Genomic DNA, 15,912 nt, shown 5'->3' on the forward strand with positions numbered 1-15,912 from the left:
TTCAGGTGCCTTGAATGGAGGGCTCTGCCTGGGTAGACAGAGTCATGCCCGGCGCTGGGTGTCCTGAGCGCGTCATGTGGTGATCACTGGGACTACAGCCTGCGCGTGCCAGTGCATGCGGCTCTCCCTCCCCACCTCCCCCCTGCCAGGAAAGCAGCCAGGACGCAGTCTCGTTTATCTCCTCTTTACTGTGGATGTCACGGCCATCATCACAGCCACTAGGAGGGACACACGACTTTAACCCCTGTGTGCTAAGGGGAGGGCGGGGGGGGGTGGCTTTCGGGGCTATAAAACTAGCTATGTACATAGAGCATTCTAGGGAGAAGGCCATCCCAAGCGTGTGCGTGTCCAGGCACGGAGGGTGGGGGTGTCTGGAGCTCATGTGGACCCATGGGGGTGTGGGGCTGGCAGGCAGGGGTGGGCATGTGAGGACACGCCAGGGAAGGGCTTGGGAGGTGCCTGAGAGGCTCCGAGCAGCCGGGCTAGGGGCCGCTCATCTCCGGGTCCTCCCTGGTTCCTCCACCCTAAGGCTGAGCCCTGGGTGAGAACTCCCGCCTCCTAACCTTGACCTTCAAAACTCAGGGTGGAGGGAGGCGCTGCAGGACCAGGGCCCAAGGGTGCAATGCCTTTCTCCACCCAGGGACAGCTGGCTGATTCCTAACACAGACTCTGGACCAGGACCAGGGTGCCTGCACGGGCTGGGGTGGAGGGTAAGGCAAGCAGGGTGTCCTTGGAAGGCCAGGGCCGTGGAGGGCAGTGAGGGGTATGCAGAACCCCTGGCAGAGAAGTGGCAGCTCTGAAGGACTGCCATGGAGATGCGGTGCTGGGACGCCCCATCAGGTCGGAGATAGGCCCCTGCCCTCAGGCAGCACCCGCCGAGACTGAACCACGGGGAGGCCACCCAGGGGTCTCCATGGAGAGAGATTGGCACTTAGGGGCCCCCACGGACTGGTCACCACTATAATTTCCATAGAGACAGAAACTGGTCATCAGGGAGAGCCTCTCCCCACCTGGGGGTGGGGGGGACGGGGAGGGTCACCGTGGCGGCTGATCCCGGTGATGGCAGTCTGTCCTCTCAGGCATGGGGCAGTGAGGCGGCCCCTAGCTGACGCGGTAGGTGGACGTGTTCTTGGGCTCTGTGCTGGGCACACACCAGTCGCCGGCCTCCTGGATGGTCTGGTAGTGACGCCAGGCTGACTTGTTGTAGACGGGCAGGCGTTCCACTGAGTCCGTGGACAGGGCCTGGGGAGCACTAGGGTCAGCCTGGTCCGCCCCCCAGTGCCCCACCCGCCCCTCCCCAGGGCGGGCTGTGGTGGCCTCTGAATGTGACTCGCCATGTCTGGGCCAGCCACCGGCTGAGACCACCGACCCCGGCCCAGAAAGACCCACGAAAGGACCTGTCCCGTCTGTGCCTCATTCCTTCCCGTTCAGGAAGGCTGCTCACTCAAAGGGTCAGGGAGGCAGAGGGAGGGTGGGCTGTGACCTTGAACAAGGTCACCGACTCTGGGCCTCGGTCTCTTCCTGAGCCGGCTGAGAAGTTCTCTACGGGACCCCCCTTCCGCCTGGGTGTAAGAAGGCAAAGGTCCCCAGAACAGCGGTCTTAGTCATGGACCGTGGACTTCCTTAAATTGCCTGCCAGGTTGGGAATGCCTGGGGGCTGGGGAACTGTAGCTGTGCTCTGATTCTCAGTCCGGAGTCGGGAAAGGATGGGAGGGGTGGTTTAGGAGCCTCACAGCAGGCCAACGCACCAGCAAACCCTGCCAGCCGGGCCCTGCGGTCAAGGAGCCTCACCTTGAGGTAGATGACAGCATCAGTCCCAAAGCCCTCCATGGAGAAGAGCTGCAGGTCTCCCTGGAAGTACTTGGCATAGAGGCGGGAAATGGGGAGCCCGTACCCGAAGCCAGCCTGTGAGGGGGCAGGAAGGGAGCATGATGAGGAGGCTGGTGCTGGGCTTCCTAGAGCTGCAGGGACCCGTGTGCTGAGTGGGGGTGGGGCCAGGGATTCCCAGAATCCCCCAGGGGTGGGGGACATGGGTCTGGTGGGGCCAGAAAGGCTGGTCTCGGCTGGGATTGGGGGGAAGCAGGGGAGGCAGAGGAGCTTGGCCGGGGAGAGGTAGAGGACAGGCCTCTCGTGCTGGAGAGAAGCCATCTCACCAGCGGGGTCCCTCCGGTGCCTGGCTGGGGGGTGGGGGCGGTGGAATACATGTAGCTGAAGAGTCGCTCGATCTTCCTCAGGGGGGCTGCCCTGCNCATGCCCAGGATCTTCTCTGAGCCCATCTCCCAGAGGAAGGGAAGTTCCCACCCCACCGCCCTCTGGCCCCAAACCAAGGGTCACATACTTTGATGGACAGATCTTCCTCGCCCAAGGCCACCATGACCTTGATAGGTGGGAGAACAAGACTGGACTCGTGGCTTTCCACAGTTGCGCGCATGGCATTCTGTGGGGGGAGAAAGGTGGAAGAGATGGACGGGAGCAGCCTAACCTAACCACCCCCAACCCCATAGAGGACCATTCCCCACCCCCTTACCTTGAAGAGTTCAAAAAGCATGTGGTAGAGGTGGGAGGGGACATAGACCATGTGAATTGGCTGTTTGGAGTTGGATGCTGCTGGGAGAGTCGAGATCAAGGGTCAGGAAATTGTCAAGAGGTCACCATTCTGCATTCGTTCACTCAGCACCTGGGACCCAGCACTCAACCACCCATCTATCGTCCAACCATCTGCTGGGCCACCCATCTGGCATTTGTTCATCCAGCTATCCATTCCTTCGGTGTCCATTCAACCATCTATCTATTCATGCAGTATCCACCCATTGTAAAATGTCCGTCCATCCATCCATCTATCTATCCATCCATCCAATCACGGATGCTGAATGGTCGACATCTATGAATTCTTCCATCTACCCCTCCAGTGTCCATTCAGCCATCAAACTGTCCCTCAACTATGCATTTTTCAAACACCCATCCTCAGTTACCCATTCAGAGAGTACAGATCCAACCTTCTCTTTATCCACTGTTCATCTAGCCGTCCATCCATTCAAAAACTATCTATCCAGCCTATCTCCAGCCTCCTAGCATTCACCTGGACACCAGACTCCCTGGAAGTTTTTTTAATGTTTGTTTATTTTTGAGATAGAGTCAGAGCACAAGTCAGGGAGGGGCAGAGAGAGAGGGAGGCACAGAATCTGAAGCAGGCTCCAGGCTCTGGGCTGTCAGCACAGAGCCCGTTGCGGGGCTCAAACCCACAAACCACAAGATCATGATTTGGGCTGAAGTTGGATGCTTAACTGACTGAGCCCCCCAGCTCCCCCTTCCCCCCCCCNGAGCTGCACATGATTCTTAGAGCAGCACTCTGCCTCTCAAGAATCGCTCTAGCCTGGAGTATTTCTTGGTCTTAGGGACTGGTATCTTCTCCTGGTACCTGGCACGAAACTTTGTGGCAGGAGCTCAAAAAATGGATTAACGAATGCTGGGCAGTGGGGCATAAAGTTGAATGAAACTCAGCCCTACCGTCTTGGAAATTCAAGTCTAGACAAACACACAGCTGACTTTCACATTGGGTGTTGTACCTAGAGCTGTGTGCCAGGCCCTGAACTTGACCCCAGGGATACTGAAGTAAAGCGGCCTGTCTCTGCCCTTCTGTCTCTGCCCCCAAGTAATTCAAACAGAGGTAGGTGGGTGCCTAACCGTGTTTTCTAGGAGGTCCAGGAAGGCTTTGCCAAGGGCCTGAACTTGAACTGGGCCTTAAGGATGTAGGCAGCCTGACTTCCAGGCATGAAATACCTTAGGCTTCTGGCACACAGGCAGGGGGTGGCTAAGGCAAGGTGGGGGAGATGGATGTAGAAACTTCCAGATCCCTGTTCCCCCTTTCTCTTATGCCCCTGACTCATCAGCAGGTCCGGACCTCTCTACTTCTTCTCAGATCTACCCTTTTTTTTTCATCTCTGCTGCCTTGCCCTCCCCTGGATTCCTGTAGTGACCTCCCTAACTGGTCTTCCTGAGGTCTCACCCACCCCCTCCGACCTCTAAATACCTTTACAACGTAAGTCCGATCCTGGCATGCGTTTCAAACCCTCCAGTGGGCTTCCTGCTGCACACAACATCCCAGCTCCTCCCTGTGGCCCGTGGGCCCCGTGTGCCGTGGCCTCTGTCTCCAACCCCTCCCTGGCCATCTCCCAGCACACCCTCCGGTCCTGATGGCCCCTGACCACCCCACCCAAAGTAGGACCCTTGAAGCCATCTTCTTGTATCCACTCTTCCCTTCCTCTTTTGGTAATAGATACCCCCTCCCCCAAAGTTTTACCGGGCACATGGCTGCCCAGCTCGACTGAATTCCCAGGCTCCCTGGCGGCCGGGCGTGGCCAGGTGACTTAGAGGAGTGAGTCTCCCCTCCCCCAGCCCTGCCTTCTGCATCCTCTTCGCCTTCTCCAGCTGGAGCTGAGACCTGAGTGTGGGTGGCCAGCTCTGACGGCTGCACCCCAGGGGCCGGAGAGAGAGGGAAAACCTCTCTTCTAATTAAGCCAACAGTTGTCTGGATTCTGAAACACACCGGTCCTCGCCGTCACTGTCATGTGACCTCATCTTGCTGCCTCCCCGTCACTTGTCACCATCTGAAATTAGCTTGTTTGTTACTTGTTCACTGGCTAACGGCCCCGTTCCCCAACCTCCCAAGCACCAGGAACATAGCCTCCGTGAGAACAGAGTGCCTGGTATGTTTATTGCTTCATAAATGCTTGACACATAAATTAATAATAATACTGCTAATCATAAGTCAATACTAGCTCTGCTTCTGCTCCATCTAGTTCTTTTCCTTTTTTTTTTTTTTTTTTTCTCCCAGTCCTTTTCCTGACTCCTCCATCTCACCTTCTTCTCTGGAGCCCTTAGACACACACACACATGCACACGCACATGCACACACATGCACATGGCCTTGTTCACTCACTATTGATCTCTTGGATCTCCAAGTCAGGTGAAGCCATGTAATACTTGTCACACAGCAGCTTGGCCATGTCATAGGCATCTGAGAGAAGAGAGAGGCCGGTTAGGGGGCTAGGGTCTGGCATGGGGGGAGGGGCATTGCTAACATCACGCCCAAGGGGATGAGGCCCCCACCCACTGGGGAATGGCTCTGCCTCGGGCCAGGTAGCTCCAAGGGGGTCCCTGGGGCTCCCCCGTGTGGGCCAGCGCAGCGAGGGCGGCTTACCCTTCACCACCTCAGAGACGTTGCAGTTGGGGTCAATGCTGCCAATGTGTTTGGGGTGGGCTGGGTTGGTGCTGCCGTCAAAAATCAGGGCTGTGGACAGGAAGGAAGGGTGCTGTTGGTGGGGCTCCCCTCCTGCCCCCTCCCCCCAGGCTCTCTAACTCCACCCCTGCACTTAACACCTCTCCTCCCACCTCCTCCCTGCCTGGACTCTTTGCAGACCTGAAGTATTCTAAGAGAGCCCCGGTCCCCCACACAGCCCACATTACACTCCTTCTTCCTTCTGCGACACCGTTTACAAATAATTTTCCCATGCTGCATCAGGAACGATCTGAGCATGAGGATCTCATTTAATTTCCAACTGGTTGTAATTTCTTAACAATCACAGTGGACACTTTGGGACTGCTTCTGAAGGCAACCGACTTTTGATGCATGCTACACGGGACACTCTTTAAATAAAGAGGAGGCGTGACTTTGCACTCTACAAACGGGTAGGACACAGTTCATGGCTGCCATGTTCTTTGTCCACCGTGGGGCCGGAAGCGCTCTCTCCGGCCCTGAGCACCCCCCCAGCCCTGCTCACTGTGCTGATTGATGAGCATGCGGATGGAGATGCGGCTGAGGTAGAAGCGGTCCAGAAAGTACTGAATGTTCTGGTTGGAGACCGGGTCGTTGCCGTAGGCATCCTTGTACTCCAGCACGCCCTGTGCCATGGTGGGCACCACGTCGTTGTGGCGGTTCCGGATGGTGATCAGGGCCTCCGCGAACCTGCAGGGCACGGCAGCTGTCGGCCCCGCCCCCCCATCTCTTCCCCACTTCTGACCTCCTCTCCCCATATCTTCATTCATTTGACCCTTCCCAACCTGACGGACACACGGTGCCTTCCCTGCTGCTTCTCAAGCCTGCCCTGAATCTCCCACTGCCTGGCTGACAGCAGGGGACTCTTCAGGGACAAGGGCTTGGGTCCCCCCAATCAGACTCAGTGACACTGAGAGGCCAGGGGCCAACTGCCCTCTCAGACCAGCTATCCCTGAGGACAGAGGTCATTTCTTCCACCCTCCTGGCATTTTTGCCGCTGGGCTGTGGCTCCGTGCCCCTCGCCTGCGCCTGCCCTCCTGTCCCCAACGGAGGCGCTCACTCACTGGCTCAGGGTACGATGGTCCTCCGGGTCCTTGTCCAGGAACTCCATGATGTCCAGGAGGCTCTGGACATACCTGTGTGCGGTGGGGAAGGGGGGACACGGCCTCAGCTCCAGGCCAGGCCTGGCCCCCTTCCCACCCGACAGCTGGCGCCTCGCCTGCTCCGCCCCGACCGTGGGCGGCACCCGGACTGCACCACACTTTTTCCCCAAGCGTTTCCTGTGTGCAAGTCTCCCTGACAACACAGTAAGTTATGCAAGAACATCTCTCATTTGCTGGTCCCCCGTATAGCACCTTTGCTTTGGGATCTAAGAATAGCAGCCTTCGGAGGGGCCCTGGCGATCATTCGGTCCCCAGGGCCTCCTGGATGAATGAGCAAGGCTCTGCAGTGACAGAAGGCTGGGGTGAGTCACTTAACCTCCCCGAGGCCCTTCATGGAAACGGACCGTGACATCTGGCCTGTCTGGCTGCTGTTTCATTCCTTGGGGCGCGGCTGGCCAGCCCGGGGCACATCAGAGCGGAGGCTCCATGAGGATTACAGCCTCACGCACTGGGCTGGGCATGGGGAGCCGTGCAGTCTGCCTCAGGAGGTGGATCTTAAAGGGCAGGTGGGAAGGACACAGCAGTGGGACAGGCATGGCCGGCCCTGATCATGGGTGGGGCTGGAACCCTTTGCCAGCAGGGACAGCTCACTTCACTCCAAAGGGCCCCTGACACCCCTCATCTGCAGGCCTGGTTGGGAGGCCGGTTTCCGCAGGAATTGCAAAAGAGCTGGGTAACCGGGGGAGTGTTGGGAAGCCCTGAACTGAAGGCAGCGGGGGGACCAGCCTGTGCAAGGGAGTCGGGCCCACCTCTCAAGGCAGCAGCCAGTGTCAACCTAGAGCCCCTATAAGCTGGGACCCCCGCTGTGCCGGGCACACACGCTGGTCTCCAGGGGAAGGCCACACAGCTGAGCCTCTCTCCAGGGGAAACCCTTCTGGCCAGCAGCAAGGAGGGGCCGCCTGGAGCCCTGGGGCAGAGGGCTGCGGGGCTTAACGGTCTCTAGGAAAGGGACCTCCACAGTAGGAGCATTCCTATGTACTCAGCGCTTTGACCTTGACAGGTGAGAAGAGCAGGCATCGGTCCCATTTCACAGGTTCCTCAACCGAGGCCCGAAGCCATCCTGCGGCTGGGAGGTGGTGGAGAGGACTCCAGCCTCTGGCACTCCTGCCACCATGCCGTGCCCGGTCTGCTCAACACACTACCCTCCACATCCCCGACGGTCCCTCTGTGCAGAATGCCCTCCCCCCGTCACCTACCAACGGCTGCTCTTCCCTCTCTGGCTTAAGACAGGGGAGGAGAGAGTGGGAGAGCTGGCTTGGGGGCTCGCTCTACTGAGTCCCCATCCTGGCTGTCTCACTTCGGGCTGTGTGGCCTGTGTGAGTCGTGGAGCCTCTCTGGGCCTGAGTTTCCTCATCAGGAAAATGGAGGGTTTTGTACCTACTGCCACCACTGCCTTTCAGTGAGGGTCAAGTGTGATGAGTAGCACAGTGCCTGGCGCACGGTGAGCACTCTCTAGATGGGTGCCCTTGTTATGAATGGAGGTTTAAATATCGTCAGTAGCTGAGTGTGTCCTCTGAGCTCCCACATGGCACCCGATAGCCTCCTCCTGGCTGTCCTGGGCACTGGACCGCCACCGTGGTGTGGATGGCAGGAACGGGGTCATCCCAGCCCTTGGTGCTCCCCGTCTGCCCTCCCCACCCAGCAGAGGAGACCATCTTCCCCACGTCGCCCCACCCCACCCCTGCAGCCGCAGCAGACAATCAGAGAGGCCCCAATTCGGGCTCCCTGGGGGGTTATAACATCTGCCTCTTACAGAGCGCCTGCCCGTGCCCGCCTGTGTCCAGTGTACACTGGCTTTTTATAGATAAAGAAACCTGCTCAGAGAAAGCAGGTGGTATGGCCCAGGCCACATCGTAAGGGGCCCGTGCTGGGGTTCAAACCCACATCTGTCTGACTCCAAGTCCACACCATGGGGCCAGTTGCTTGCCATCTACACTGGTCCTAACTAACAGTGCTGCTGCCAGTGTGAACGCCGCTGGCATTTACGGGGAGCCAACCTCGGACAGGACTCGGCTCTGCGCCTGCCTGCTCCCCTCCTTTAGCCTCCGCCTTAACCTGGAGCTGGGTGCTCCTGCTGCGCTCGTTCCACAGGTGAGGGGGTTACCGAGCAGAGCAGGGCCTCTCTCTCTAGGCTGTGTGCCACCAAATCCCTGTTCCACGCCCTCATTGCCACGTCCAGGAGAAAGCCTCACGCTCAGGATTCTGGGAAGGCGATGGGATTTGGGGAGAAAACCTGCAAGTGTGCAAGGCTGGGGCAGGTAGAGGAAGGGGAGGAAACCCGCTGCGGACTAGAGCCCAGAACCCCTTCCTAAGCCCGGGCAGGGAGGGAGGGGGAGGAGCCAGGAGGCCCCGCCCACTGGGCCAGGAGGCGCAGAGGGGCCCGGTAAGCACCACAGCTCCTGGCGCCACACCCCTGAGGCTGCCAAATGGACCCTAAAGGACAGAAGAAGTGGGGCCTGGTCACATGGCCAACGAAGTGGGGCAAAGGATAGCTCCGGTCTGGGGAGGCCTGGCAGCCTCCGGCCTTGGTCTCCCAGACTCGGACTGTGAAACAGGGTAGCACCCCTGCGTGCCCCCTCACAGGGTTAGAATCCCTGCGCCCTCCCTCCCCTCCAAGGCCCTTTCCTTCCTGGGACTGGTCCTGGGGGAGGAAGAGGAGAGGGTGGGAAGGATTTTCCCAGAGGACTCCAGGGGCCCTGGCCTGAAGCCCACTGAGGCCTGCCACACGAGATGTCACCCTCAGGAAAGACTGGGTCCTAAAGGGAGACACCCCGGGGAAGGAGTGACACTCGCTGGCTCCCGCACTGCCCACCGCTCCGGGGACCGGAGAAAGAACTGGGCTTGGACCCGGGAGGCCCGAGAGCAGTGGTGCAATGACAGATGTGCCACTTCAGTTCCAGGTTTACGGACAGAGCAGGCCTGGCAGGCAGTGGGGGGCCCAACACGGCTGCCCCGGGGTTGGCCTGGGCCTGCCAACCTCAGCAAACCAGGCTCTGGGGGCCTGCCTTCTGGGCCCTTCTGGCCTGCCCAGAGCCCTGCAGCTGGGAGGCATGGGGGCGGGATGTGTGGAGAGGCAGAGGGGGCTGGGAGTGAGAAGTGTGAACGAGGCCATGGCCATGGCCGTTGGAGCAGGGAGAGGTGACACACCTGTCCTGTATCTGGAAGCTGGTCTGTGGAGGGGTGCTGGGTGCAAGCCCTGAGCCAGGCAGACCCCAGTCCTGGGTGCTACGGAGACCGCTGAGCCGCTCAGGTCCCCGCCTATACAATGGGGTTCCCGGCAGCCGCACTCTGAGGTCATCAGTCTCAACCCTGATCACGGAAGGAGGGAGGGATTCGGTGAAGATCTGGCCCTGGGGCACAGCCTGGGGCACAGCAGGCCCTGGGAACCTGGGACCACCAACATGGGAGTGGCTCTTCTCAAGAACGGTGGTTCCTGTAGGGTTGGGGTGCGGGTGCCCCACAGGCTGGGTCTGGGGTCCGCACACCTCACTGACAGGCAAGGGAGGTTCATGAGAAGGCGCTCCAGCCCCTTTCCCCTGCAACCCCTTGATGACACGAGATTCTACTCTGCATCCCTCACTTAACCCGCCACCTTCTGGAAGCACATATCTAGGTCCCTGCTCGGCACTCAGCATCCCTGGGCTGCACACGTTCTGATGAGGTGAGCCCTCATCAGAGTCTGGAGGACTCGCCTGGTGAGCGTGGAAACCTCAGATGCAGACGGCTGCCCCAGAACCCAGCGCTGTTCCCTTCCCCTCATGAATGCAGCCAGCTCGCACACCCCGCTCTCTCACCAGCAGCCTCAGTGACCTCAGACCTGTGTCTTCACCTCTCTGAACCTCAGTCTGCTCATCTAGGAAATGGGGATAAAAACAAGGCCGCCTTCATAAGGCTGTCGGGAACATTAAGTGAGTGAAGACTCAGCGGACATGCCTTCTTCCTTCTTCCTGACGCACAGCAGGCCCTCCAGGTCTGTTTGCTTTGGTCACTGTCATTGCTATTATTACCACATTGTCTAAGAGAACCTCGGCCACAGTCACAAATCTTTGGCCTGGAGGGGCTGCTGCCCTAGAGCTCGGGGACACCACTTGTGCATACAGAGTTTGTATAGCACCATATTGCCTCTAACGGTGGCATTTGCCCTTTGAGACAGAATGGATCCCTATTTGACACGTGAGGAAGCCGAGGCTCAGGGAGGCTGGAGGGCTTGCTAAGGATTAAGTGTCCAGCAAGCAGCAAAGCCAAGCCTCAAAGTCAAGCGTGCTGATGCTGACGCCAATTACCAGGGCTTTCTACTCTCTTCCAGTCACTTCCAAAACGGGTCTGTCTGCACCAGGTCTGTCTGGCTGAAACAATTTATCAGGTTTATTTAGAACCAGGAATGCTCGACTCGTCCCCCTTGGCCACTGACACTCGCCTAGAATCTCCCGGCAGCAGAGTAGAAACTCACCAGCTATCACGACCTCTCAGCGTTACCCCCACTAAGAGCATTCATCTGGGACTCTACCGTTCCCCAAAGGGGAGCATTTGTTCCCCACTCACCAGACTCTGAAGACAGTGGCCCCCTTGCCAGGCTCCTTGGTGTGCTGTCCCCCTCCTCCCCTCCTCTCATGCAAACCCTGCCCACCTCCACCCCTGTGCCGAGCTGGGGGTGGGTTTCCCGGGAGGAGGTATGCACGCTGTCACAGGCAGCCACCTTGTCCCCATCAGAAAGTCCTTCCTCCCATCACACTTCAGCCTCTCTTGCCACAGCCCGATGCCCATTCCCCCCGGAAACAACCTTGGCGGGCTGCAGCAATCCCTTGGCTTGCTCTCCTCTAAGTTAAATCATCCAACACTGCGAAGGGTTCTCTTTTGTCTAACTTTGCTCCCTCCTGCTGTTGCTGGACATGACTTCCAAGCTTTCCGGGAAGAAAAGTCAGGCCAAGCCCACACATGTGCGATTCCTTTTCAGGAATGTCCTGGGCAGGGGCCTGGGGGCATCACGGGCAGTTCAGCAGCTCCCCCACACCCTGGCACACATCTCCTCTGCTCTCCCAGGAGCACAGTGTCCGGGGAGGGGCCCAAGAGGGCCTGTCCTGGAGTCAGGGACCCGCTGGAGAGGCGGCCAGCCAGCCAGCCGGACAGAGCCGGAGGAGGAGCGGGGAAACAGATGGCACCTTCTGGCTCCTGCCTACGACTTCCACCCGCCCCATGGTGGGAAATGCCGGTTGGCCCAGATGTCCTGGACCTCAGAGGGACAGGGCCCAGTGAGGGGTGACCTGGTGGGGCTGTAGGAAGACCAGTCTCCGCCCTCTCCCCCCAGCCCCTCCACCGCTTGTATCAAAAGCACTGTGGGCACAGAGTGAGGTCTCCGAGGTCTCCCTCTACACCTCAGCGCTGCCATTTCAAGGCCTGTAATGCCCTTCCCTTCTTTCTAGGTCTGGGCTCACTGAGGTGCTCTGTACGGCCCAGGGACATGTCACCTCCTCTATGCATCCATTTCAACTTCCCCACACGTTCTTCTTTTCTTAAATGTTTGTGAATTTTGAGAGCGAGAGAGCGAGAGCGAGCATGTGCACGTGAGGGAGAGGGGCAGAGAGAGGGAGAGAGAGAATCCCAAGCAGGCTCCGCGCTGTCTGCACAAAGGCCTACGGCAGGGCTGAAACCCGTGAATGGCGAGATCGTGACCTGAGCTGACATCAAGAGTTGCCCAACCGACCCCGAGCCACCCAGGCGCCCCTTCCCCACAGCTTTCTGACTCAGCCTGCATCTTCTATGTGCCCAGCCTCGTGCACAAAACACTTCCCGTACCGCATCTCATTAAATAAGAGTAAGTCCTGTGTGTGTGCATCCATGCGTAGCAAGAATGCTCGGAAGGCACCACTAAAACCTCATGAAACCCTGCCGGTAGGGGTTCACATTCTCTCTTCCCCACTTGGTGTGTTTTCCAAACGTTGAGGTGGACATGTTATGCTTCTACAACAAGGAGAAAAACCCAATCGATGTTGCCTTTGAAGACTGTTTTGGTTCTTAAATAAAAGTAACTCTCAGGGCGCCTGGGTGGCTCAGTCATTTGGGCATCTGACTTCGGCTCAGGTCATGATCTCAGGGTTAGTGGGTTTGAGCCCCGTGTTGGGCTCTGTGCCGACAGCTCGGAGCCTGGAGCCTGCTTCGGATTCTGGGTCTCCTTCTCTCTGCCCCTCCCCCGCTTATGCTCTGTCTCTCTCTGTCTCAAAAATAAATAAACATTAAAAAAATTTTTTTTAAAAAGTAACTCTTCAGCGCCTCACTGCTCCCACCACTACCTGTGGAGCTCTTAGTCTATCAACTCCGCTCCCCACCAGATCACGGACTGCTCACCACCGCCAGAAGACCCAGCAAAGGGTTTCTGTGTAGGAACCACCGAAGACCAGCAAAGATTAAGATTAATCACTCCCATGCCCCTTGCAAACTCTTTCTTGTTCTTCATGCGACCGGCCATTGATCAATGTCATCCGGTTATTTAACGCGGGACAGGGTTCTAGAGTGACCTTTACGGAGGGTTTCCTTCCGCTACCGCTGCAACTTTTGGTCTTTGCCCCTCCAACGTTGGCGGGGGTGGGGGGTAGGGACCGTGCCCTCCCTGGGTGTGGGTGTTTCCCAACATCCAAAACAATATGACTCGTAGCTTGGCTTACATCATTTGACAATCTGTTTCTTTCCGTTTCTATTTCCCATGGTGCCCCAGATAAATATTACCCAGTAGGCGCTGGCTTTTTAGAACCAGGGTCGGGGGCAAATGGCGACATTTGCTTGGTTTGGATTTGGGCTGTGAAAACGATCTCCTCCCAGGTGGATGCTGAGTTTCCAGAGGAGGGAGTGGCGAAGTATAGGGATGGCCCACAGGCATGGAGGCTTTATCTCAGCTCCCGCTCTGGCCCAGCATGCCACTTGACCTTGGGCAGCACTCCAGCCTCTTGGAGCCCCTGTGCTTCCCCACTGCCCCCATCTCCCTCAAGGGAGCACCTAAGAGCACAGAGTCTCCCTCTCTGAGCCCGGGGCCCATCTGGCAGCAGGGTGGGCAGTGGAGTGGGAGCGGCTGGTGGGGGGGTGGGTCTCACCAGCTCTGGACCAGCTGCACCGAGGGCGTGCTCAGCACTCGGTCGGGAAGCAGGTTGATCTCTTTCATGATGTTGGCCAGGCGCACGGGCAGCTCCTGCCTGAGGAAGGTGAATGAGGTTTTCTCACAGGCATTGCTGGACCCTGGAGGGGGAGAGAGAGGCGGGTGAGCCCACACAGCTGCAAACCACTGGAGCGGGAGATCAGCTCAGGGATCGGGTAGATAAAATCCTTCAGTTCCTGAGGGCACGGAGAAGAAGTGACCGGGGGGCGGGGGGGCACAAAACAAAGCAGCTCTCCCAGTCGCCTGCACCGATCCCGTCTCCACACCACCCCTCCTACCCCTCTTCAAGCTTGCCTCCCCTCCCCAGCCTCCACTGACACCCGCTTGCCTTCTACCACAGGAGACAGGGCCACTCCTGGGCCCACTTGGAGCCGCCTTTGGCTTAACTGACCTCACTTCGTGTCTCTCTGTCTGGACACTCGCTTCTGCAGGGTAGAAGGGGTGGGCTGGGGTTGACCCAGGTGGGCAGAGGAGTCTGGGAAAACCAGCCCTTCCCGGGGCTGGGCCTGGCTGAGGGGAGCTATGCCTGGCCCATAGCAGCTGCAGGAGCCCAGAGTCACTGCGGGTCACTCTGTCCTCATCCAGGCTGCTCTCTTTTTTTTTTTTTTTTTTTTTTTTTTTTTTTTTTTTTTTAATGTTTGTTTATTTATTTCTAGGAGAGAGAGAGAGAGAGAGAGCATGAGCAGGGAGGGTCAGAGAGAGAGGGAGTCACAGACTGAAACAGGCTCCAGGCTCTGAGCTGGCAGTCAGCACAGAGCCCGACGCGGGGCTCGAACCCACGAACCGCGAGATCATGACCTAAGCGAAAGTCGGACGCTTAACCGACTAAGCCACCCAGGCGCCCCCAGGCTGCTCTTGATGACCACTGCAGAGGTGCCCCGCATCAATGCCCGCCTGCTGGGCAAGCAGGGCCCAAGCTTGGGAACCCAAATACCAGCCCCGTCCTTCGTCTGGCTTCAAGATGAAGACCAGGTGATAGACTAAGGCCATGGCCTACAGTCAGAAGACCTAGATTCTACTCTGAGTTCTGTTCCCAACTCCGCCACTAAGGGCATGTCATCATCCTTCTGAAGATCTGTCCCCCCACCTTACCCCCCACCCCGTACTACAAGTGGACCAAACTCTACTATGAGCCCCACCTAGCCCATGTCTATAACTGGGGTCCAGTTTGGACTGGACAACTGCTGGTGGCTGGGAATGGCCCCCAGGAGGCGTTCCTACACTGGGACAGCTCAAACAGGGCAGGGGGACAGGCGGACAAGTCCAGGGGAACAGGGGCCCAGTGTCCCGGCTGCCACCTCCCCACCCCTCCCATCAGTGACGCAGCTGTAACCTGAGCCAGGCACTGTCTCTTCAACTCTTGAGAGACCTGGGCACCCCCTCCTAATCCCGAGTAGACAGGCAGGGCCCACACAATGCCTGCTTCAGCGGCCACACGGGCACAGCTTAGCTTCTGCTCCAGGGGCACCCCCAGCCCGCTGCTGGTGAGTGATCCTGGCCCAGGAGCAGCCAAGGTGGCAAGCCTCCTGACTCCACCTTATGGTGCCCCAGGCCTTGGCCCGGTTGGGGACAGGGAGCCAGGCCCAAACAAATTTGCTCTTCAAGTGTCCTTGCCCACGGGGACAGCTGGGGACCAGCTCCTTCAGTGGGCAGAGGTATAGGGACCGGGCGATCTCTCTCCTGTTGACATTCTCTGAAAGAGCCCAGGCCCCACCTGACCCCAGGGTGCCCAGCCCAGCCCAGGTCTCTTTCCAGATGGCTGCACCTCCCAATCTTGCCTGTTGCTCCCACCAGCATCCCCGCCCCATTTCCTCTTCATCCCCTACCCTTTGAGCCACTAGGACAAGCACCGTTAACCCTTTCGGTCTGGGTATATGTCACTGCCTTCCTGCCCTAACGTCACCATCTCATTGCCCTCCGACTCTGCAAGACCTCTCACAAAGCCCAGCAAGACATTGGACCCCTCCATGTCAGTGCTCCCACTTCCCATTAACAGCCCTGTCCGGAGCTCACCTTAACCCTTTCAGGGCCAGTCCCGGCCCCCTCCCCTTAACCCTTCCCTGCCCGTACCCTTCCAGGCAACCCTTCGCGGTCACGCAGGGCCTTTCTTCTCCGCATTAATCCTTCCTGGCCAGGGCCTCTTCACGTATAGGCCCCCACGCCGTGCCCCCCGCAGGCCCCCGCAGCCTGCCNGGGAGAACTTGCTGAAGTGTTCGATGTACTTGGGCGCCCCTGCCAGGGACGCATTCTTCAGCAGCGCACGGATCCAGCGCATGACGGCGGCGGCGGCGGCGGCCGCTGCTCGGGCTCGGGCTCCAGTCCTCCCCCCG

General features: G+C 58.6%; 1 protein-coding gene across 1 annotated transcript; it reads right to left on the reverse strand.

The window, feature by feature from the left end:
* Positions 1-170: 170 nt before the first annotated feature.
* Positions 171-13,657, reverse strand: PDK2 (pyruvate dehydrogenase kinase 2). The gene is made up of 10 exons (XM_077776838.1): positions 13,521-13,657; positions 6,340-6,411; positions 5,781-5,965; positions 5,201-5,290; positions 4,940-5,017; positions 2,528-2,604; positions 2,307-2,437; positions 2,154-2,244; positions 1,792-1,905; positions 171-1,242 (listed from the first exon to the last, which is right to left on the reverse strand). Exons 1-10 carry the CDS (start codon positions 13,586-13,588, stop codon positions 1,102-1,104), a joined length of 1,047 nt encoding a protein of 348 aa, XP_077632964.1. The 5' UTR covers positions 13,589-13,657; the 3' UTR covers positions 171-1,101.
* Between the last annotated feature and the right edge of the window lie 2,255 nt (positions 13,658-15,912).

The sequence above is a fragment of the Crocuta crocuta genome, unplaced genomic scaffold (assembly GCF_008692635.1).
Source record: "Crocuta crocuta isolate KB4526 unplaced genomic scaffold, BGI_CrCroc_1.0 scaffold352, whole genome shotgun sequence".
NCBI lineage: Eukaryota > Metazoa > Chordata > Mammalia > Carnivora > Hyaenidae > Crocuta > Crocuta crocuta.